Source organism: Gallus gallus, chromosome 1 (assembly GCF_016699485.2).
Source record: "Gallus gallus isolate bGalGal1 chromosome 1, bGalGal1.mat.broiler.GRCg7b, whole genome shotgun sequence".
In the NCBI taxonomy this organism is placed as follows: Eukaryota; Metazoa; Chordata; class Aves; order Galliformes; family Phasianidae; genus Gallus; species Gallus gallus.
Genome location: NC_052532.1, coordinates 186,311,909 through 186,335,924, shown reverse-complemented (window position 1 = coordinate 186,335,924; position 24,016 = coordinate 186,311,909). Strand labels below are relative to the sequence as shown.

At 40.4% G+C, this 24,016-nt stretch overlaps 1 protein-coding gene across 18 annotated transcripts in view; it reads left to right on the top strand.

The window, feature by feature from the left end:
* The window catches only part of FAT3 (FAT atypical cadherin 3), a 420,810-nt gene that overhangs the window by 325,165 nt on the left and 71,629 nt on the right, over positions 1-24,016 (top strand). For all 18 annotated transcript variants that reach the window (XR_006931334.1, XM_046900013.1, XM_046900074.1 and 15 more), the window contains 3 exons: positions 8,279-8,554; positions 9,893-10,103; positions 13,390-17,463. Coding sequence is in view for 17 of the 18 variants with exons in the window: in XM_046900013.1 (XP_046755969.1) it covers positions 8,279-8,554; positions 9,893-10,103; positions 13,390-17,463 (4,561 nt within the window). In the remaining variant the exon portion in view is untranslated. The remainder of the gene's footprint in view (positions 1-8,278; positions 8,555-9,892; positions 10,104-13,389; positions 17,464-24,016) is intronic.

The window sequence follows — 24,016 nt, the reverse complement described above, 5'->3', positions numbered from 1 at the left end:
CCCATTTCTTTCTCTCTACATAGATACTGTTTGTGGATTTAATTGTGGCCCAAGCAACTTCTGAGAACGTGTTTCTTTTGCTGTTTGCAACAGAGATTTCAAAAGCAATCATTATCTCAAGCCTGCCAGAATGACGGCCTGCCTAATTATGTCTCCACACTACTAAATTTTCCTACTTTACTTCTGACTGTTCTTCAGAGCCTTTGGTGACTTTGTTCATCTTCATTTCATTTCAGGACAATAATAAAAAACTGAAAAGTAATATATGTCATAGAAAGTGTATAAAAAGCATCTGCTCGTAGCTTTTGGTGGCCTTGTTCTGAGTTCTGGTAAGATGACATTTGGAAGTGTTTTGTCTTGTGTGCAGTAGTACCTGCATTTTTAACTATAGCTGCAAAAGGATGTAGAATCAGAATTGTTTGAGTTGGAAGTGATCCTTAAAGGTCACCTAATCCAACTCCCCTGCAATGAACAGGGACACCTACAGCTAGAGCAGGTGCTCAGAGCCCCATCCAGCCTGATGAATATGGTAGGAGAGGAAGGGAGATGAAGGCAAATGGGTGAATTCATCCACTTGTACAACCATCAAATAATAAAAAGCCCCTCCAAAGTGATGTGGTTCGTTGTGAAACAGCCGATCAGCAGTGTGCCAAGCGGAACAGTCTTGCTTATTATTCCACCGCACCTGTTCCCCTTTATCTCTTTCTGGCCTTTTGTCTGGTACACAGTTGGAGGTGGTAAAATACAGCGTAAAAATGCCAAAGATTTTTGCTTGGGTAACACGATCCCTGGCATGGCCTCGCATAAGTTTCTGCAGCAATGCTCCAGCACGCCTCAAATCCTGATAAACTGTTGGCTTCCTTCATGCCTTACTGCACACATGGTTCGCTGCTCTGCCGTCAGAAGAAGGAAATCATTTTGATTTAAAAGCTACATCTGTTGTATTAACAGTTCGCTGTTGTGAAAAGAGGTGAAAAGAACATAAGGAATGTTTGAAGAAAAAAAATCCTAAACTTTGTTTGCAACTGAAGGTGGTTTTGGTTTGGAAGAGATGAGCATTGCAGAATTGCAAACTCTTAAGTGAGAATCATAGCACCAGGATGTGCTGAGCCATTGCCACTCACCATGCCCAGTGGAAAACAGCAGTGATAGGGAGGGATGGAGAGTAGAAGAGGCAGAAATGTTGCCTCATTTGATTTCTATATTATTTATATATGTAACGATTTACGTACATATTTTTATATCTATGTATTAGCATATTTATATATATTTACATATAAATGTATTATAAATTAAGTCAGGAATAAGCCCAGGAGAGCTTTTGTTTTTATTCCCCCTTAGCTTAATTCATCATTGCTCAAGGCTGCGTGGTTATTTATGAAAGGCTGAATGCATACGTTGGCTCTAAATCCCTTAGAAACATGATTCCCACAGCTGCCAGGCGAGCTGCTGGCCATGGGGAGGGGATGGGGCTTCTCCCAGGCACTGGTAAAAATGTGGACAGAATCTCTTGGAGCAGCCATGAGGTTGACTAACTCAGCCAGAGTACTGACTGCCTTAAGTAACATCAGATATTCCCTGGGTCATAACTTAGGTTTGTACCAAAATCCCTTTTTTTTTTTTTTTTTTCTTTCTTCATTGAACAGCTCAAGTCCTTTACATTCAAGCACAATATAGTAGTAATGTTTATTTCTTTATAATGTATACTGCTAAACTACCTACAAAAGTACACCAGGAAACAATCATCTAAGTGATGATGTTTTTCACTTTTATGGATAATTTTGTACAAGCAGGCAATTATTTTTTGAAGAACAAACTCCTGGAGTCATAGCATTATATAAAAAAAGACGTTTTTCTTTCTTACTTATTTTCTTACCTCTTTCTTGTTTCTCATCATCCTAACTGCCATAAAAAGATGCTTTAAAGCATGAAGCCTAATGCTTCAAAGCTAGCAGGAAAAATGTGCTTTGGCTGCACTTACTCTGAAGCCATCCCACTGTTTTACCTGCTGGGGAACGTTTTCTTTATAAGATGTGATGAGGCTCTGGAACAGGTTGCCCAGAAAGGTGGTGGATGCCCTGTCCCTAGAGACATTCAGGGTCAGGCTGGATGGGGCTGTGAGCTCCTGATCTAGCTGTAGGTGTCCCTGTTCATTGCAGGGGAGTTGGACTAGATGGTCTTTAAGGGTCCCGTCCAACACAAATGATTCTCTGATTTGTTAACACTGAGGAACTGGTCAGTCACAGCTAATGAGGGTGGTTCCTTTTGCCAAACAGTGAAAAGTTCTTCTTAGCAGACCATGGCCAATGTGTAGACAAGATATCAGAGTCTGCATGTGGGTGAGGAGCATTTGTTCTGTTATATTTGTTCCTTTGGAGGATCTGCAGCTATTAAACAAGTGCCTTCAGAAAAGTCAAAATTCAGCATTGTTGCCTGCACTTTTCTAGCAGAGTGGGAGTACACCAAGGTGTTGGCTATCCCTGCGCAGATTGCTCCTATGAAGGTAGACAGTGCCTGTGTGAGCTGTGGATCCTTTGAGAACTGACCAGATGTGGTGTTTCCAGTCAGTTTTTCACATTTGCTTAGATGAATGTTTCCTCTAAACTAGAACCAGGAAAGAAGGATGAGATGGGTCGAGAGGGAATGGCCTTAAGTTGCACCAGAGCAGGTTGAGGTTGGATATTAGGAGAAATTTCTTCTCAGAAAGAGTGGTGAGGCACTGGCACAGGCTGCCCAGGGAGGTGGTGGAGTTACTGTCCCTGGAGGTGTTCAGGAACTGTGGAGATGTGGCACTGAGGAACGTGGTTGTGATGGTAGTATTGGTGTTAGGTGGACAGTTGGGCTCGATGATCTTAGAGGTCTTATCGAGCCTTTGTAATTCTGTGATTCAGTGCTGTGCTTTTTTCTGCCATTTCCAGTCATCTCAGCACTGCCTTGCCTGTGAAACAAAGACTTTTTCCCCTCCTTTAACATAACACAAAGGAACATGGTGAAGTATAAATAACAGGCCATTGAGGTTCACAGAGAAACTGTTTGCATTTTTATGTTAAGGTTGGGGTTTGGGGGGAGAAAAACTTGTCAGGAAGTAGCAAATAAAGCTGTGTGGTAACTCTACTGAAAGCAATATTAAATCAAAATAGGTTTTCAAAAACCATACAAAAGCGTAATCTGAGTTTAAGCAATTCAGGCACTTAATAGGTTGTATTACAACACTGTGCCCAGACCAAGCAATTAGCCAAACAGATTCCTCCAGCTTCAAATGTCTATAAAGCAGCTTCTGGCAGACATCCAGTCTTCACTCAAATATATTTGTGCCTAAACTAAAGGTATTTGTGATGGGCAACATTAAAAACAGCTTTGGGGAGACTTCCTGCATTAGGTTTTGTTCTGCCTCGATTTGATTGTATTTGTCTAGGCCTTTCACTTGCCATTTTAAATACAAAGTCTTTTCAGATGCTCTGAGTGTTACTTTACCTAATTTGTAAGCTCGGAGGCCTGTGAGTCCTTTATTTGAAACTTGCTTTAACTGTGGGAAATAGGAAGTGAACAGGGAGAAGCAAATCTTTTATAGAGAGGGGCTTGTTCGGACTGCAAATGAGGCACCTCACAATGGGAGCAGCAGTGGCAAGGCTGGAGCCTGCAATGGGCTGGAATGTTTCCGAGCTTCCAAGGAGAGAGCTGGGCAGAGGCTGCTTTGCTGCTGGTTTGCTTTATAAGTGTGGAAAAAGGGACTTGCAGCTAATGTTTGTCCTGGAAAGCGTTTTAGTCAGTAACCTTGCATGGTCCACAGCACAGAGCAATCACTGCTTTAACAGCAAGTAGTAAGCACTTCTCTGTGTCACTTTTTGGAGATGTGTTAGAAGCCTGTTATAACCTACCTCTTACTTTACAATGGGCACTTGGGTACCCACAGGATAATAAACGATATTTGTGCAGCACGGCGCGCTCTTGTTGAATCTTCCATTTGGAAGTAAATCTGAAGTAAGTGTGAAAATAGGCACACCAGGAGTACTGGAGTGCCTTCAGTAGGGTAACACTTGGCTTTAGGTGGTTTTTTGAAAGACGTGTTCCAAGCTTATTATTGCTTAAAGCTTCAAGGAGCAGCAATGGCCCTTGTGAAGTCAGTGGGAAGTTTGCCAGTAGTGCCAAGATGTTATGCCCAAGTTTGGCAATGATTAAATGAATTTGAGTAACCTTTCCTTATATTAACAATCTGGTGGAATTCCACTCGCTTGGCTTCACATATGTTTGTAGGATCAGGCTTTCTATGAGCCTGGTATTCATGTCAGTGTAACGTTTGTCCTTTAAATAAAGGAAAATATTTTCCCCTCTTATTAAATATCACCTTGCTAGAAGTCATCCTGCTGTAGCAGGAAATCTCTGCATAGGAAAGTAGGATTTTAAGATGACCGAATAAGAAGGAGATGGCTCAAAAATAAGCCTAAGAATGCAGTCCTGAACTTCTTCCCCATCCTTACTTCTCGTCTTGCTTTGGTAAGTCACTTAATCGTGCTGCCAGGAGGTGTCTTCCTGCATAGAGGATAACTGTCACTTGCTCTTCTAAAATGTTATAAGAACTGAAGGAGTAATATCTACTCAAAATGACCCTTACATTCCATTTAATTTTACATTATTTGGTTTCCAGTAGCTCCTAAAATGGTTAGGTTTTGAGGAGCATAAGGTTACAATTTTTCCATAGTTTAATGGTTTGACTGTATAATCAGTATCCCTCCATATTCTGATTTCCTTTTGTGACAAGGAGAATTTGCCCCTTCCCTTCCCCAGCAGAGGAGACACTGTAACCTTAAAGTCACAGGTGACCCTTGGGGATTTTGAGGGACGGCTGACAAAAATCAGAATTACTCTGACTCAAATATAAGAAATGATGAATCAGTAATGGCCTCTTTATTCATTAACATCACTAGCCCATTGTCTTCCCCCTCCAGATGGAAGTGGCTATTGAAACACAGAATATGTAGTAAATAATGTGTACTACAGTGTGGATCATTTGACAAATCACTAAAATGCTGTCATCTCCAGGTAATAAAATTCCTACAATGTAAACAGGCACTCAATCAGTTTTACAATAGGTAGGAGAAAGGAATAAATAGAAGTTCTATCTTGAAACTACCAGAATAATGTGCCTAGTTCTCCATAAGCATGCCAACCACAGTTTGGTGGTCTCAGTGTTTACTTTCTCTTTTCCATCCTTTTCGCTTTCCAAGCACCATCATATCTTTAAGTCAGGGTACTACCTTTTGTCTTTTTCAACTGGAAGAAATGTTGCTATGTGAAGCCGTTCCATGTTTCCCATAGCCTCAAGGCTTATGCCTGGTTTCTGATGCTGGTATCATCCCACCCTGTTTTGCTTATGCAGTCTGCTGAAGGCATAAATCATACAGCCTCGGCTTGCACAGTCATGGTGCAAGCTTTGTGATGGTTAAAGTTTTATGGTTTCCTCTACTTTCTCAATTTGCTAGAATGAGCCCAAAAAGCACAAGGTGTAATAGGAAGTGAACCCCACTACTGTGTGGTTGCACACAACACAGCACACCCCTGCTCTGGCAGTACCTCTACAACACTTTGCTGTGCATCTCTACTTTTTTTTTTTTTCTTTTCTTTTCTTTTTTTTTTTACAGAACAGCTTTAGCCTTCACAAAGCAGTATTAAAACCAAACTCCCACACAGAAGCTGACCCTTACATGGCAGCTTACCTGCCCAAAGTAGGCTGAGATGTAGCAGCATCTGCTGTTCATCAAATACTCTTGGTGTTTTCCAGCAAATCCATATGAAAAGGTTTTCCTTCTCTGTTGGACTACCTACAACAATTTAGAACAGAGTTTCTGGCCACCAGTTATAAGTGTGTTTTTTGTTGTCTCTGTTTGCAATGCAGGAGTAAAATAATCCTTATTAATAAGCCATGTTACCGTGGAACCCAACACTTGCAGCCCAGAAGGCCGTCTATGTTCTGGGCTGCATTAAAAAAGGAGTGGCCAGCAGGGAGAGGGAGGTGATTGTCCCCCTCTACTCATCTCTTGTGAGGCCCCATCTGGAGTACTGCGTCCAGGCCCAGGGCCCCCAGTACAGGAAGGACATGGAGCTCTTGGAGCGGGTCCAGAGGAGGGCCACTAAGATGATCAGAGGGCTGGAGCACCTCTCCTACTAGGAAAGGTTGAGGGAACTGCGATTGTTTAGCTTGGAGAAGAGAAGGCTCCAGGGAGACCTCATTGTGGCCTTCCAATACTTGAAGGGAGTATATAAAGAGGAGGGAGAGCGGCTGTTTGCAGTGGACAGTTATAGGACAAGGGGGAATGGACAGGGGAGGTTTAGGTTAGATATTAGGAAGAAGTTTTTCACCCAGAGGGTGGTGATACACTGGAACAGGTTGCCCAAAGAGGTTGCAGATGCCCCATCCCTGGAGGCATTCAAGGCCAGGCTGGATGTGGCTCTGGGCAGCCTGGTCTGCTGGTTGGTGACCCTGCACATAGCAGGGGGGTTGAAACTCGATGATCGTTGTGGTCCTTTTCAACCCAGGCCATTCTATGATTCTATGAGAACTGAGGGTATCAAAACAGCTTGAGAAGGTGCTTTTAAATGCTAAACACCAGTAATCAGATTGTCCCCAGCTCAGAAGATTGCTTTAGTGTCTCTTCCTTACACTTGCAAAAGTTGTTCAGCATTGGCTCTGTCCCATTAGAGTAAGGATAGAGTTTTATTTTTTTCCTCAGGCTTTCTTTCCTATATTAAAAAACACATATTTGCATCTTCTTCAGATGTGAGTTCTTTGATTTTTGTTTTTTCCTCAGTCAGGTCAGAAATATGCCTTGATATATTGTATAGCAACAGCAAGAATATAAGTGTTGTAACATTTCATCATTATTATAGCCCTGGCAACGTATGTTTTCACCCCAATTTTATTGCTATCTGTCCAGGACTGAAGCATAACTTAATAAAGGCTTCTCCCTGCTTCACTCTGGCGTATCATAATCTGCTGAAAATTAAATAGCATGGAATGTGCAGTTGAAGCCCTATGCCATTTAACTTACAGAGTATTTTATTTCAGCTGTCTTTTAAACAGTTCCCAGGCTAGTTCATTACGACTGCTGCTTACAATTGCTCGTGTTCCTTCTGGTAATGCATTCTGCAAACTCTTCGAAGATCAGAGAAATCTAAAGTTTCATTTCTCTCTGAGGCCAACATCTGTTTCTGCAATATTGTAGTAAAAGTATAACTGTATTTTTATTCTGTTAAGAATATATGGGTTTATGGGGTTTGATCAAGTGAAGTAATAAAGTATTTTCTTAAGAAAGGGCCAGGTACTTCCCAGAGCAACAGAGAAAACATGATGAGGGATGAGTCAAGTCCTCTAGTCTTAGGGAACAGTCCTGGGCGCAGCCTTTCCCATGCAGTTTGTTTTTATGTCTGACCTCTCCCCCTTCACATTTCCTGAAGGCTTGGTACCCAAATTTCAAAGACAGACAATGCAAATGGCATAGGTTTCATTTACATTTTTATCTGTGGTCCCACCATTCATAAACTTCAACAAAAGGGAGGCAAGTAGCTGTTCAAGGGAAAATTTGTGAGCTATAAAGCCAAGCATCACTGGCAAAGGACAAGCAAAGCCATACAAGTAGTCCTTTTTGGCACCAGTGCCTGCAGGTTACCTGTCTGGGTGGTGTGCACTGATCCAGGTGGGTTGGGCTTGCATTGCCATCTTAGCATGTCTCCTGCTCTGTCCTCATAGTCTGAGATGTGGCAGCAACTTCCATGATTTGAAATTGCTAGTAGGTCCCAACACAATACATGGGGCAGAAAACAACCTAAGATTTATACTCCTAGGATTTGTAATCTTGATCATATAAAAGAAGGGTTTAAGTAACTTGATAAGGAATATTTCATAGCCTTACTAACAGCAAGGGGAAAAGGAAATGACTTAATAGGTGCAGAATGCCCTTGTAACCAGCACAGCTACAAGGGACAACAGAACCATTACCGTTTACCATTGAGGAAATATTTGCCAGTCTTTAGATACTGAAAGTCTCCTATGCACTTCTTTGCTAGACTCGAAGTAAGTCCAGTAATTAGCACATTTTGCCTCCAAAGTCATGTCCTTACAGTTTCTTTAGATCTGAACTATTTAATATTAAATTTTCGCAGTCCCGCTATACAACAACATAAAATCGGCTATCTAAAGTCAATTACATTTCTTCAGGTGCCTGTTCAGGAGTCTGACTAGACCTCAATAACTTCAAATGTTTTTTTCTTTCATTAACTGTAGGTCTTTATCAAAGTGTTGGATAACAATGATAATGGCCCAGAATTTTCTCAGCCAAGTTATGATGTCACCATCTCAGAGGACATCCTCCCTGATACTGAAATTCTGCAGATTGAAGCTATAGACAGAGATGAAAAACATAAACTGAGCTACACTATTCACAGCAGCATCGATGCAATCAGCATGAGAAAATTCAGAATTGATCCCAGTGCTGGGGTGCTCTATACTGCGGAGAGATTAGACCACGAAGCTCAAGATAAGCACATCCTTAATGTCATGGTAAGAATGCAATATTCACTTGGCTCAGGACACAAGCACTGCTGTTTCAGTGCAAACATGCCTTGGTCTTTGCTTGAGTAAAGTACTTTCACTGTAGTAAGTAGCCATTAATTTCATGTTGCCTGCTCTGCTGTGTATTTATTTTACCTTTTTTATTTGGACTTCTGTGAAACTTACTGTGAATTCATTGCACCTCATACAAAATGATTTACCATCTCAGAGGAGAAGCAAGCAGGAAATTATTTAATCTCTTGGCATCTGGTCTTCTCACTCCAGGTAATTTTCCGAGTTTCTGTAGTGAGGCTGAAAGATATTTGAGAAGTTACTCACAGGGAGATAACTGTGTTGTTTTTTTTCTGGGAGTCTATGATTTTTTTTGCCATGCAGAGTGCTACGGCCCCTCTGGATACAGGCCTCATTTATAGTTTGCTTTTACTGACTTACTTTAGTAGATAATCAGTTGATATACAAAATAGTTTTCAGCTACTTTTTCCAAGTGTTTGGGTATACAGAAAAAAAAAATTACTACCATTTTTTGCTTAGTGTGCATAGATTACAGAATGTAAGTCTCTGTGTTTCAAGTGAGCATTGTATATTATGAAGTGGGAGTTAATTACAAAATTTCTCCTTTCTTTAAACATTGTAGATTGCTATTTATTTAAGTACTTATGAGCCGTGCAGAAGAGTTCTGTAAAGAAACAGCTCACAACATATAAGGCACAGGGCCTACTTTGAGTGGGTAGCCCAGGAATCAGGAGTTCCTGAGATTTTTAGTATCAGGTTGAGAGAGGGAATTTTCTCTCAATGGTACTTCTGTTGGGATTACTTGGCACTTCTTAAAGTTATTCCTACTCTGATTACTGTTGGTATCATCTTCAAAAAGGTATGTATGTATATGTTGTTGAAAAAGTCCATTGGAAAATACAAGTGCCAGACTGATACCTAGACAATTCTACATACTGTAGCTCTTTGAAAGATGGAGCAATGTGTAAGGTTTGTTTGTCTGTGAAGCAAGGAGTGTTAGGGTAAGGGCATGACCATATAGCATGTATTACAAAAAAAAGAAACCTAAAACTAAATTTAAGATGTCATCCAAAAGCATATCGCGATGATTAGTTACCATGAGTTTTTTACAACTGAAAAGAAAAATCTCTGAGCTTCTTGAATTTTGATATGTACTGTGTCTTCTGTGTGATTGTGTTTTAGACTGCAGGTTCCTTGGGACAAATGCAATTACATTGCTTTGTATTAAATAGACCTCAAAGCACTCAGATAACTAATATTAGTGAAGTTGTAATGAATGAATACCAGGATGTACATTACATACTTTCTCTGTAGGTCCGAGATCAAGAATTCCCTTATAGAAGAAACCTGGCCAGAGTCATCATAAACGTGGAAGACTCCAATGACCACAGCCCATACTTCACCAGTCCACTGTATGAAGCCTCAGTATATGAATCAGCAGCTGTGGGATCAGCGGTTTTACAGGTCACGGCTTTAGACAAAGACAAAGGAGAAAACGCAGAGCTTGTCTACACTATTGAAGCAGGTTAGGACAGAGCATCAGCACAGAATCTCACTGACATTCACTCCATGATCCTTTTATCTTTAAGTCACTCGTTCAAAGCCATCACAGAAAATAGTTATTGAAAGCTGCTGGCTTGAGTGTAGTCCACAGTGGATCCTCCACAAACAAGTGACACAACAACTTGTACAACCTGCCATCTTTTCCGGTATTTGGATTAGAGGAGCATGGAGACTAGAAATTGCCAGCAAAGCCATAGTAATTTAGTGACATGATGGCTCTTGAACGTATGTCTATAAAAGCCTAAGGGACGCCACAGTGATATCAGAATGAAATTACTTTCATTGTTAATCTCTATATACTTATATTTACCATAAAAACTGAAACAGCAAAATCATCTCTGCTGGTGTAACAGCAAGGCAGTGGGAAATTTGCATTATGTCTGCTACTTGTGCAAGCAAATGTAACTTTCTCTGGATCACATGGAGCTAAAGTTAGGCATTATCTCTAAGTTAAATAATTAGCATATATGCAAGTGAGGTGCCTGGGAAAAATAGAGGAGGAAATGGAAATTTGTAACCTTTGGGGTTTTTAATGTTGCATTTCCATTTTATGCTTTTGGTACTACGAATCTTTCCATTATGATGCTAACAAAACTTGACTACATTGCCCTGAGCAGAGGTTTCATACGCTGCAGGTTGTCCCCATTTTAATCAGATGTCATGCCTTTCCCATCATTGACTTTGATCCTCCAGAATCATTGTTTATCCTGATCTTATTACAAAAGCTTTTCATTAACTAGGATGGCTTGAGTCAATTAGAAACAGGCCAAAAGACAAGTAAGTACTGAAAGAAGAATATTTATGGCATCTTGTGCTAATATAACTATACATGGTTTGAGCTCAAACCTTAAATTAAGCTGATATAATCCTAAGCACAGAGAAGAACCAAGGAGTCTTTTTCTGTCATTATCCTGTAGGTCTGTGGAAACAGAGTCCTTTAAGCAAATCAGAGGGTGACATTTTCTGCAGCTAAAGGTGCTGAACTGAGACCCTTGTGATTCTCCAAAGACCTTAGCATTCCAACTCTTACTATTTCCTTTATGCACTTGGGTCTTAGTAGTGATTTCGCAGTATTCTCCAGTGGCCTTGAGAATTTTACACATGCCCAGGCAGGATAACACACTGCCCTACAGAACAAATCCCGAGTAGGCCAGATCAGCTCTGTGGGACAACGTATCTCAAGACTCCTCCCAGCTTTTTCTGAGTGCATTATTCTGATGGGCTCCAACGCAATCACCTTTAGGTGCCAACAATAAAAAGCCATCTGAGATGCTAGAACTGTGGCTGTATTACATGGGGTAGAGAATACATGAGGCAAACAAAAATACAAAGATTAGAAGGGATGCTTTCACTATTAGGTGGTTCTTTTTCAGTCTGCATGCTTTTTCTCTTTGCTAGAAGCTCTCCTACTGCAACCTGTTTCTGTTTCATCACAAGCTCTTTCTGCAGTGTCAGACTTCAAACTTCCATTTGCTATAAGCCGTGCCCTCCCACAGATTCATTATCCCCAGATGTTCAAATCCCACATGCATCAAAATTCAGCCTTTTGCTGCTGTGTGATCCATAAAATCTGTGCAGTTAAGGACACTGATTTGAACTGCAGCATTCAAATTGTATACAGCCCCTTCCTTCCAGTGCATTACTTGCATTACCCTATGTGTGAAGAGAGCAATTGGTAAAGAAAGTAATTTCTTTGAAATTTCATAACAAATTCCTAAGGGAGAAGAACCAGCCCTGGCCTTACATAAGACAATCAGTGGCTACAAATCTTTCATGTTTGCAAGTGCTGATGAAATAACAACAGCGGCTTTTGTAGCATCTGCAAATGAGACAAATACTGTGATCTTTATGAGAATTTGTAGCTCTGGCAGAATCTCAGCTCCTCAGTGAATAGCACAATTTTTGTTTTATCTAGCAGAGTAAACTTTACAGATCTGAAAGGATGGATATAAAGAGAAAGCTACTACCAGCATTGAACGACGTGCAGTAGTATGTAGCTTAAATTAGCCTCCAAGCACCAGAATTTACAACAGATAGTGAATCACATCTTTAAAATAATACACATTAAATGTCTTCATTTAGGATTCTATGTATTTGGTATTTCAGCTACAATCCTCATATTTATTTCTTTGTGCACATCACCTGTAGCAGTCACCACTGAAACAAATCTGTATTTATCACCAGTTACCTGAAACATGATCCTCTCCACCTCATGGATTGCAAGTAATTCTCCATTTTAAAGTATAAATTATTACAACAGCAGGGACGTGTTATAATGATTGGAATCACTGTAACTCAGTACAAACTTAGGTTGCTTTTAGAATCAAATTCAGAAAAAGAGTTTGAATGCCTAGTCATGCCATCTACATGCACAGCATCCAATCCTTTAAGCAGGCACTCAAGGAGCCAGCAAAATACCAGTTGTTTAATAAAAGCAGCCTGTAATTACAGGTAGGGATCATAGCAGTAATTATGCCTTGCTAAAGAAGAGGCAGGCAGTACAGCTACATAAAAAGTGAAAAAAAGACCCTTGAGAAGGTCCCTGTCCAAACTCACTCTTTTCACCTTTAAGCAGTCAGTGGTGTCTGTGCTTATATGTTATAACAGACATTTCATGACATTTTCTGCTAAGTCTCATTCATCTAGATTCATCCTCCTCAGGGATCACACAATACACCTTTGTGCCACCGGATACTTTAATCTCTTTTCTTTGCTATTTGTTCAATTTTATTTTTCTAAATGCCACTTTAACCTTTTTATATGCAGTTCTTTGAGTCTTGAACTACTGTAATCTTCTCTACGGTTGCTTAATATCCCCTTCAATTAAGAGACTGAGTTGTTATCCATTTGTCATGTAATTGGCTTGCTAGCCTCTGATCTAATTTAACTGCCTTAGGTGTACATGTAGTTGACTAACTCCCATAATTTAGAGATGCTTTTTCCTTGTTTGTTGGGAGTAGTGTACATTCACCAGATGCTTCGATGTTAAAACTCAGCATCAAAATAATAAATACCAGCACCCAACTTTCTGAGTATTTGAGCACCTGTAATGTTACTGAAGTGGCCTGATTTTGAGAAAGGAAGACTGGAATGTCCTTTGGAATTATTTTACTTACATTGGTTGGTTGTTGTTTGTTTTTTTTTTACAACACCTGTCTTTGATAAATTGCCACTAATTGCTCCATAGTAATTACCATTTGAGTGCATTGTATATAATTTCTAACTTGCTTGCAATGTTTATGTTTTAGGAAATACAGGAAACACATTCAAGATTGAACCGGTTTTAGGGATCATTACATTACTGAAGGAGCCAGACCTAACTACAATGGGACAGTTTGTTCTGTCGGTAAAAGTGGCTGATCAGGGCTCTCCACCACTGTCTGCAACAGCAATTGTACGGATATCGGTGACAATGGCAGATAACTCCCACCCTAAGTTCACCCTCAAAGAATACCAAGCTGAGGTTAATGAAAATGTGGATATTGGTACTTCTGTCATCTCTCTTTCTGCAATCAGTCAGTCCACATTAGTTTATGAGATTAAAGATGGGAATGTGGATGGACTCTTCACTATAAACCCATATTCTGGAGTCATCACCAGTCAGAAGGCCCTTGATTATGAACATGCTTCCTTCTATCAACTTACCGTACAGGCAACGAATATGGCAGGGATGGCATCAAATGCCACAGTGAACATTCAGATTGTTGATGAAAATGATAACCCACCAGTTTTTCTCTTCTCTCAGTACTCAGGCAGCATAAGTGAAGCCGCTCCCATAAACAGTATAGTCCGGAGTACAAATAACAGTCCCCTCGTGATTCGTGCCACTGATGCTGACAGTAACCAGAATGCCTTGCTCGTCTACCAGATTGTTGAATCTACTGCAAAGAAGTATTTCACAGTAGATTCCAGCACGGGTGCAATCAGAACAATTGCAAATTTAGATCATGAAACAATAGCCCACTTCCACTTCCACGTGCATGTTAGAGACAGTGGAAATCCTCAGCTTACAGCAGAGAGTCCTGTTGAAGTTACCATTGAGGTAACTGATGTCAATGACAACCCACCCGTCTTCAGTCAAGCGGTGTTTGAGACTGTCTTGCTTCTGCCCACATATGTTGGTGTTGAGGTTCTCAAAGTCAAGGCTACAGACCCAGATTCAGAGATCCCTCCTGAACTCACGTATAGTCTAATTGAAGGCAATATGGATCATTTTTTGATTGATTCAAACACAGGCGTACTCACCATTAAAAACAATAGCCTCTCCAAAGACCATTATATGCTAATAGTAAGAGTATCTGATGGGAAATTTTATAGCACTGCTATGGTGACAATAATGGTGAAAGAAGCCATGGATAGTGGGCTACATTTCACACAGAATTTTTATTCTACTTCTATCTCAGAAAACACCACCAACATCACAAAGATCGCTGTGGTAAATGCTGTTGGTAACCGTCTTAATGAGCCCTTGAAGTACAGTATATTAAACCCAGGCAACAAATTTAAAATCAAATCCACCTCAGGAGTCATTCAGACAACTGGTATATCCTTTGATCGAGAGGAACAAGAGCTGTATGAATTGGTGGTGGAAGCAAGCCGTGAACTAGACCACCTTCGTGTTGCTCGTGTGGTAGTGAGGGTTTACATTGAGGACATAAATGACAATGCACCGGTGTTTGTAGGGCTTCCATACTACGCTGCTGTGCAAGTTGATGCTGAGCCTGGTACCCTGATATATCGAGTGACAGCTATTGATAAAGATAAGGATGAAAATGGTGACGTGTCATATCTTCTGAAGGAAGACTATGGACATTTTGAAATAGATAGGGGAACTGGTAGTGTCACTCTAAAAGAAGCTTTCAATTCTGACTTATCTAATATAGAGTATTTGGTTGTCATTCTTGCAAAAGATGGTGGCAACCCATCACTGTCTGCTTCAGTAGAGCTCCCTATTACTATTGTCAACAAAGCTATGCCTGTGTTTGACAAGCCCTTCTATACAGCCTCTGTGAATGAAGATGTAGAAATCCACACACCAATTCTAAGCATAAATGCAACCAGCCCAGAAGGCCAGGGTATCATTTATATCATTGTTGAAGGAGATCCTCATAACCAGTTTAATATTGACTTTGATACTGGGGTTCTGAGTGTCATCAGCCCATTGGACTATGAAATAAATTCTCTTTTCAAGCTGATGGTGCGAGCGAGCGATGCCCTCACTGGTGCTCGAGCTGAAGTCACTGTGGACTTGGTCATTAATGATGTCAACGATAATCCTCCAGTTTTTGATCAGTCAGCTTACAATGCTACTCTGTCCGAAGCATCTTTGATCGGGACTCCTGTATTGCAGGTTGTTGCTACTGATGCTGACTCTGACAATAACAAAATTGTGCAGTATCAGATAGTCCAGGACACCTTTAACAGCACAGATTATTTCCATATAGACAGCACAAGTGGCCTAATTCTGACAGCACGTATGTTGGATCATGAACTCATACAGCAGTGCAGCTTGAAAGTCAGGGCAACTGATAATGGATTCCCACCACTTAGCAGTGAGGTTCTTGTTAGTATTTCAATAACAGATATGAATGACAACCCTCCTGTTTTTAACCAGCTGATATATGAATCGTATGTGAGCGAGCTGGCACCTCGGGGTCATTTTGTGACTTGCGTCCAAGCCTCTGATGCTGACAGCTCTGATTTTGACAGATTGGAGTACAGCATTCTATCAGGAAATGATCGGACCAGTTTCATTATGGATAGCAAGAGTGGTGTCATCACCCTTTCCAACCATCGGAAGCAGAGGATGGAGCCTATGTACAGCCTAAATGTCTCTGTCTCAGACGGTTTGTTCACCAGCACAGCTCAGGTGCATATACAGATCCTTGGTGCCAACCTCTACAGCCCTGTGTTTTCACAGAGTGTTTATGTTGCAGAGGTCAGAGAAAATGCAGCTCCTGGAACTAAAGTGCTCCATGTGAAGGCCACAGATGGAGATTCAGGTGTATATGGCCAGATAAGCTACTCCATAATAAATGACTTTGCCAAGGACCGATTTTTGATTGATAGCAATGGGCAGATCCTGACAACTGAACGCTTAGACCGGGAGAACTTGCTAGAAAGTGATATCGGGATATTTCTGAGAGCACTTGATGGAGGTGGCAGGACCACATTTTGCACTGTGAGAGTGATAGTAGTGGATGAGAATGACAATGCTCCCCAGTTTATGACAGTTGAATACAGAGCAAGTGTCAAAGCAGATGTTGGGAAGGGTTACTTGGTGACCCAAGTGCAAGCAGTAGATCCAGATGATGGAGCCAATTCTAGAATTACCTATTCTCTGTATAGTGAAGCCTCGGTTTCAGTAGCTGATCTGCTTGAAATAGATCCAGACAATGGATGGATGGTCACCAAGGGCAGCTTTAACCAACTAAAAAACACAGTTCTGTCATTCTTTGTCAAAGCAGTTGATGGTGGCATTCCTGTGAAGCATTCTCTCATCCCTGTATACATCCATGTTTTACCTCCAGAAACTATTCTGCCTTCCTTTTCTCAACCTCAGTATTCCTTCACCTTAGCAGAAGACACCCTCATAGGCAGCACCATTGACATTGTGCATATTGTGCCTAATCAGGGGGCTTTGTATAGCACAGTTAATGGGGAGCTGACGGAAAACAACAAAGATGGCATATTCATCATTGAACAAGATACAGGGCTAATAAAACTGGATAAGAGACTTGACCATGAGACAAATTCTGCTTTTCACTTCAAAGTGGCAGCCACCATTCAGTTAGACAAAGTAGACATTGTCCTGACTGTGGATGTGGAGGTTAAGGTGTTGGATGTAAATGACAACAAGCCTATGTTTGAAACAGCTAGCTATGATGCCATAATAATGGAAGGGATGCCTATAGGAACAAAACTTATGCAAGTTAAAGCAGTTGATGCAGACTCAAGTGCAAATGGGCAGGTCACCTATACACTTGCAGTGGAATCAGAGCTGGAAAAGATCACAGAAGCTTTCACCATTGATAGCAACAGTGGCTGGATCAGCACACTGAAGGATCTGGATCACGAGAAAGATCCCACTTTCACTTTTGCAGTGGTGGCCTCAGATCTGGGGGAAACTTTATCCCTGTCATCAACCACCTTGGTCTCAGTTGCTGTGACGGACATAAATGATAATGCACCTGTCTTTGAGCATGAGGTGTACAGAGGGTCCGTGAAGGAGAGTGACCCCCCCGGGGAGGTGGTGGCTGTTCTTAGCACCTGGGATGAAGACACATCTGATGTCAACCGGCAGGTTAGCTACCACATTACAGGTAAGAAACAACAAGCATGCTTTCTTCCCAAAAACAGCTTTATTAAATAACTGTTTGTTTGTCCAGTTTCAGGTGGAAGGTTAGAAGGGTTGCAGCTAAATTATCATGGTAAAACTGACACTTGCATCTCCCTCTGTATCTTTAATTTGTACGGACTTCTGCAACCACTAGCGAAACTGGGAAGGGAAAATAGCGAAAGGGAATGTGTATTTGTGCCTGTGTGTGCCTGTGTTTGTTCGGGTGATTCTCATTTCCCAGAATTATTCTTCATGATTTGCTGCAGTGCAGTCAACCCATCATAATTGTTGTACCAGCTTGTAAGTGACAAGGTTTCAGCCAAGAGAAGAAGAACTTTTAATTCTTGAGGAGAAAATCTTTGCACTTTCAAACAATTCTACATTTTTTTTTTTAGTAGCATTTTTCTTTTTGAGATAGGAAATTGCTGTAGGAATTATTTTGAAATTATATTATTTATTAAAAAAAATGCAGCACACGTTGAAGCGAGCGGGGAATGCCGTTTCTTATCAGCACAGATTTCTGGCTAGGGAAATGGTAATCCACTCTGAAATACTGGTTAGCTGCCACACATTGTTATATACAGCGTGAGGCAATTTCAATTACATTACTAACATATTTTTCAAAGTGTGGCAACACTGCTCTTTCCTATTGTGCTGTATTTATTATCTTTCTTTTCTCCTAGATTCAGGCTGGATTTTATGTGAGCGTATTACGAGTGATGAGGTGCTGCGGTTATTTTTCTGCCTGCAGCTTGCATTGTCCAATAGATTTTTTTAGGGAAACACTTTGTCATTCCCCCTAAACTTCACCGTCCAACACCTACTTCTAATTACACAGTAATAACTACATTATTGGGCAGATTCACATTTAGTAAACTTCATAGGACTAGAATCATGCAAGACAGCATATGGATGACAACTCACAGGATAACAGTTTGTGTATTTTTCTCTGGAGGATAAGACTTCTGCCTCTGTGTTGGCTATCAAACTGGAAATGAATGTGGGATGGTTTGTAGAGACAGGTGGGATCTTCCAGTTAGCTGCAGAGTGCCTGTTACACATCTCAAGTAGCCTCATTCTCAGTGCAGCCAGAAATCCATTCTGACTATTTATGTAAGGGCCTGGATTCAGTTTAAGTTTTCTAAGGGCTGTTGTGTTTGTGGTGTGGTGTGTGGTTGGATATTAGGAGAAGCAAAGAGCAGACTTGTGTGTTAAGCACAGGATCTGGCGGCTCTGAGCAAGGTGCGTTAGCTGGCAGTGTCTTGGTTTCCACGTACCTAAAATTAAATTAATAGTGCTTCATTCTAGTGATTCTGTGATATTTAAAGGAATTTTGAGATGCCAAGATAGAAAGTGCTACAGGAAATGCAAATTCTTTGTATTTGTAACAAAATACTTTTATACAAAATACAATATATCCTGATAATTAGCTGAAGGTACTGTTTTCTCTTTGTTCTAAAGACTTAAAGTCATCTTATAATTAATTATGCTTTTAATTATGTATTAATCTGTTTTCTTAAGATTCCTATGCAGAAATTGGACTTTTGAATAGTAACAGTAACATATGACTTGAAGTTTTATACCCTTCCGTACCTTAATTTGTACCACACTTCAAAATGCCTGAAATTCTGGGTTTTTGTTGTTTCTGAAAACATTTGATGTCAAAGCCCAAAACTTCCTGCAGTGCCCACTGCACAATTTCTAAAGCATATGAGCTCAGAATCTCCTCTGCCTTAATATATCCTTTGAATTCAAAAGATGCACATAGAGAAATTAGAGCTTTTCTTAATTAAAATATTAAAACATATTTAAGTGTAGTTTAATTAATGAGTCTATTCACACTTCACTCCAAGTGAAGCTTGGGAACTGCACTTGAATATTTCATGGAATCAGATTAACTGGGTGATTATTCAAATGCTGTCCTTTTGGAGGCATTTGGGGCTCTCGTAATTTCCATGAATACAATAAACAAACTGAGGTAAAAGAGGACACTGACAAAAAGGGGAAAGAAGACAAATTACGAGAATGACATTTGGATCCATCAAAACAAGCTTTGTGCAAATGCATCGCTTGGAAAGTAACGTACAGAAAAGAGATGGAAAAGAAAGATCTAGGGGATGAAAGAAAGTGACATTCTGGGTCAGATGTGATTATTAACGAGCACTTTGTGCTTTTTTTAAGAAACAGAAACCCTTACTGCATCTTTCTTATCAGCTTTGAAAAGGAGAAGATGCATTCTAGTGGATATACCTATTCTGTTTTGAACTCCTTCTTCGTAGGGCTGGTTTCCACAATTACTATCAAGAAGTTGCCATTTTCAAACCAAGTTTCATCGGCATTTGATGGTGGAAAAAAGTTCTGTAGTTACCATTTGTTATTTGAGGTTCAGAAGTAAGTAGAGATTTCACAAATGAAAACTGTAATGAAAATCTTAAACTCAACAGAAAGTTTAGGTGATACAAGTGCATTTAGGGAGCATGGTATTTTTCCTTTGAAGGCCCATTTGAACTCACTGCCTCTGTAACTTGAGGCAGTTTGACAAGCACCAGGGCTGTTCCAGAGTTTAGGTAGGATACTGAGCCATCCTAAGGCCAGCTTCACATTACTGAGACTGAAATGTGATTGGATAATAGGAAAAATTTCTTCTCCGAAAGAGTGGTGAGTCATTGGCACAGGCTGCACAGGGGGTGGGGGAGTCACCGTCCCTTCAGGTGTTCAAGAGAAGGGAAGATGTCTCAGTGAGTGACATGTTCTAGAGCCATCACAGGCATGGGTTGGTGGTTGGACTCGATGATCTCAGTGGTCTTTTCAACCTTAATGATTCCATGATTCTGTGATTCTAAACTAGGAAAAGCCACCAGAAGAACATCAATTGCTAGGACTCTCACCCTGTAAAGTGTTTCGCCTTCCCCAGTGCTGTTAATTAGGCGCCATCAGACGTGTAAGAACAGACAAGTGTTTGTATTTGGTTCAAAACTAAATAGAAAGAATTTAGTGCATTTGTTACTTCTGGGGGGAGAAAGGTCTAGTGTTACGAGCAGTAATTACCTTTCTGGGTCAGTTGCCCACTGTGAGCAAACAGACTTGGTTTGGTTGTTTGTTTTTTGGGTTTTTTTTTTTTTAATTCTATACTTGAAATCCTGCAATTCTGGAGAAATGTGTGCTCAAACGTTTGGGGAAGACTTGTACTGCAGACTGAAGAACAGCGTGCACAACTTCACAATAGCAAAGCTGAGAAGATTGAGTTTGTCATTTTGACAGCAAGATCTTAAAGTTAAAACTATTCATTGTCTGTTGCACAAGTGCCTGGAGTTCTAATTAGGATTTGAAAGTATCTAAATAGATGCATGAACGTAAGAGAGAATCTAAATAAATAAGTTAGTAAATATTCAGTTCTCCCTCCCAGATCAGGATATCGTAGTGAAAACTGACATTGTTGGCTTCTAGCATTCAGTTCCCTTTTGGCTGTTATAATTCCCTCTGTGTGTGCTTTAGTAATGATGCGTGTCAGGATCTGTTTATTTTGGATCACTGTGTCTCTGCATATCATTTGTATCTAGCTGTTTTCTTTCTTTTCCCAAACTTGAGCTTGATTTGGCTTTGTACTATTTGCTGACTAGGGAGGGAGGGAGAGTATTATTTAAACTTCATGTAACAAAAGATAAAAGATAATGCTGATTCTTTTAGCCTCAAAGCCATTCTGGAAAGTTACTGGAGTGTTTTTTGTAGCTAGCACTTCACTGTTGTGACATTCAAAGCAGAACATAAGAAAACTGCCAACAGATTTTAAAGAATCCATTAATACGTGCAGTCAGGAGGCTCCCGTTTAGAAAAGCTACATTATTCAGAGCTAAAAACTAATTAATTAGAACACCCCTAGGATACTGAATCTGCTTACATATATTACTGAAAAAGTTAATTAATCACTGCAGAATGAGATCTGCATCAAGACATATGTACTCTCATAGAAGTATTGGGAAATGGTTCCCTGGACCACAGTGTGGATTTTTTTGCCTTTCCTGTTTCAAGAATATTTCCTTGGCGTTATTTTAGTCTTTCCAGCTTGTTAATTCTGTTACCTGTAGAGTACAACTTCCACCTTTGTCTCCTATCAACAAACTATATAGCCAGTCCTGAGAAACAAGAAACGAAGGTAGCATTAGTGAAAAATGCAAGCAAATAAAGTGTTTTGCACGTGTACTGCGTGTTGCACAGGTCATTCCAAGCAGTACTCTTCTGGTAGAATAAACAGGGAAAGAAAGGGATTTCAGGGACCATTTTTTAATACATATTCCTAAAATTCTTATGTGTGGTTCTAAAGGTATTCCATTAACAACAAAGCAATAGTGATTTTAAAATTGCTCCAAGCTATTGTAAATGCCAGCCATAAAAGCCACCAGCTGATTTTAATTAGACTTTACCTTTCCTCCTTACTTAGCAATGGGATAGCCGTACGTTGAGTGTAGTGCTTCACAGTAGCTCGGGACAGTTAATCATTTCCCTTTACAAAAGAAATAATATACAGGAAAGCACTGATTGATATCATGAAGCTAAATAAGAGTGTTTAAGGCCATTTTTATTAATGGTTTACAACGTAAAACTCACTGTGACAAGATTACAGCCTTTTCTAAAGGAGAGTTACTTTTTTTTGTGTGCTGATGTTGAACTGAATAGAGAGAATTTAGCGTTAATCAGCAGGGGTCGACCTTCTTAGACAGTCACATTAAGACAAGCCAGTGGATAGATTCTCATTGCCTTGAGTTGCATTCAGCTCTGGCCATCAGTGCACATCGACATACTGTGCAGCCCTGTTTAGGAGAAATTGGTTTGTACACCACAGAACAGGTTAAATAAGGTCTATCCAAGTTCTGTGATGATTATTCCAATCTGTCATAGAAATTAGTGGGAAAATTGAAATCTGCTTGGTTTTGTGACCTAAAAAGGTGATTTTCTATCAACGGAAAATATCTGTGTTATCCATGGTTGATAAATTGGTTTTGTGCTCTATATGACTACAGGGCCTTTTATAATTATAATGCGTATCTGACTAATTTTCTGGAAATCTTATTCATTACAACATTGTTTTTTTGCACAATTACAGTTGGCGCAAATGGTGATGCTTAACAGGGAAGATTTGCTCAGCCTGCCTCAACTTAACAGCTTTCATATCAAACAGAAACCAGTCTATCTTGTCATTGGTAGCTAATGAAAAAGGCACAGATTATACAGCCTGTGACCTCTTTTCTGCTTTTTGATGTACAAAGAAGGCAAGAAATGTGCATTACACTTTCTTGCTCCATTTTAAGCTCAGTTTTAAGTTCAGATCTTCTCTGCCTTATTTTTGCTAAGATCCCAGGGAACTGACAGAATTGTGACACCAGAAGCAGCAGCAGTGACAGCTAATCACTTGGCAGCAGAGGCAGCTCAAATAAATTCAGCCCCCAAAATGCATTTTTCTCTGTTGGATTTGTGTGTGTTTTTTTTTTAGTACTTACCCACTCAAACACTGAACGTAAGCAGTAGAGAGGAAGGTTTAAAAACCTCATCTTGCCATTAAGTTTGGACAGATCCACTGACACATATCAGGACCCTGAATAACTTGTGAGCAAAACCAAATGTGGCATGTTTGACATTCCTGATCCTGCCACAAGAATAAGTATTATGTCCTTAATATTTTTATACCACTTTTATATGTGAGAAACATGAAATATAGTTACAAAATGGCATTTCTGCACAGAAAAAAAAAAAAAAAAAAAACCCTTTATATTGTGGGGAAATAGTAGTGGGGTAGCTGGTTAAAGTTAGCCACTGAAGCCACTTGATGGTTTTTTATCACAGAATCATCATAGAATCATTTGAGTTGGATGGGACCCTTAAAGGCCATCTGATCCAACCCTCCTGCAATGAACAGGGACACCTCCAGCTAGACCAGGTGTTCAGAGCCCAGTCCAGAGTGACCGCGAGTGTCACCAGGAATGGGTCATCCACCACCTCTCTGGGTAGCCTGTGCCAGTGCCTCACCACCCTTAGTGTAAAAAACATTTCCCTTATATCCAGTCTAAATCTCTCCTGTTTTACTTGGAAACCATTTCCCCTTGTCCTATCACAGCGGACCCTCCTAAAGTGTCTGTCTCTTTCTTTCTTACAGGCAGTTCCTCTAGCAAATGAGTTTGCTATATTTATTTTGTGCTCTGTCCTAAATTGTTCAATGTGCAGGTGTACTTTTACAGATATATTACAAGCTACATTGTATTACAAATTACAGACTTCTTAGGTTAGATTCTGTTTACAGAGGACTGGGTGGTTGGCTTAAAAGGTCGCCTGTCCTGTCTGACAGGGGAGGTGAGAACAAGCTCAGAGAGTGGTAATGCATAGAATCATAGAATAGTTTGGGTAGGAAGGGACCTTGAAGATCATCTAGTTCCAGCCCCCCTGCTATAGGCAGGGACACCTCCCTCTAGACCAGGTTGCTCACAGGCCCATCCAGCCTGGCCTTGAACGCCTCTAGGGTGGGGCATCCACAACCTATTTGGGCA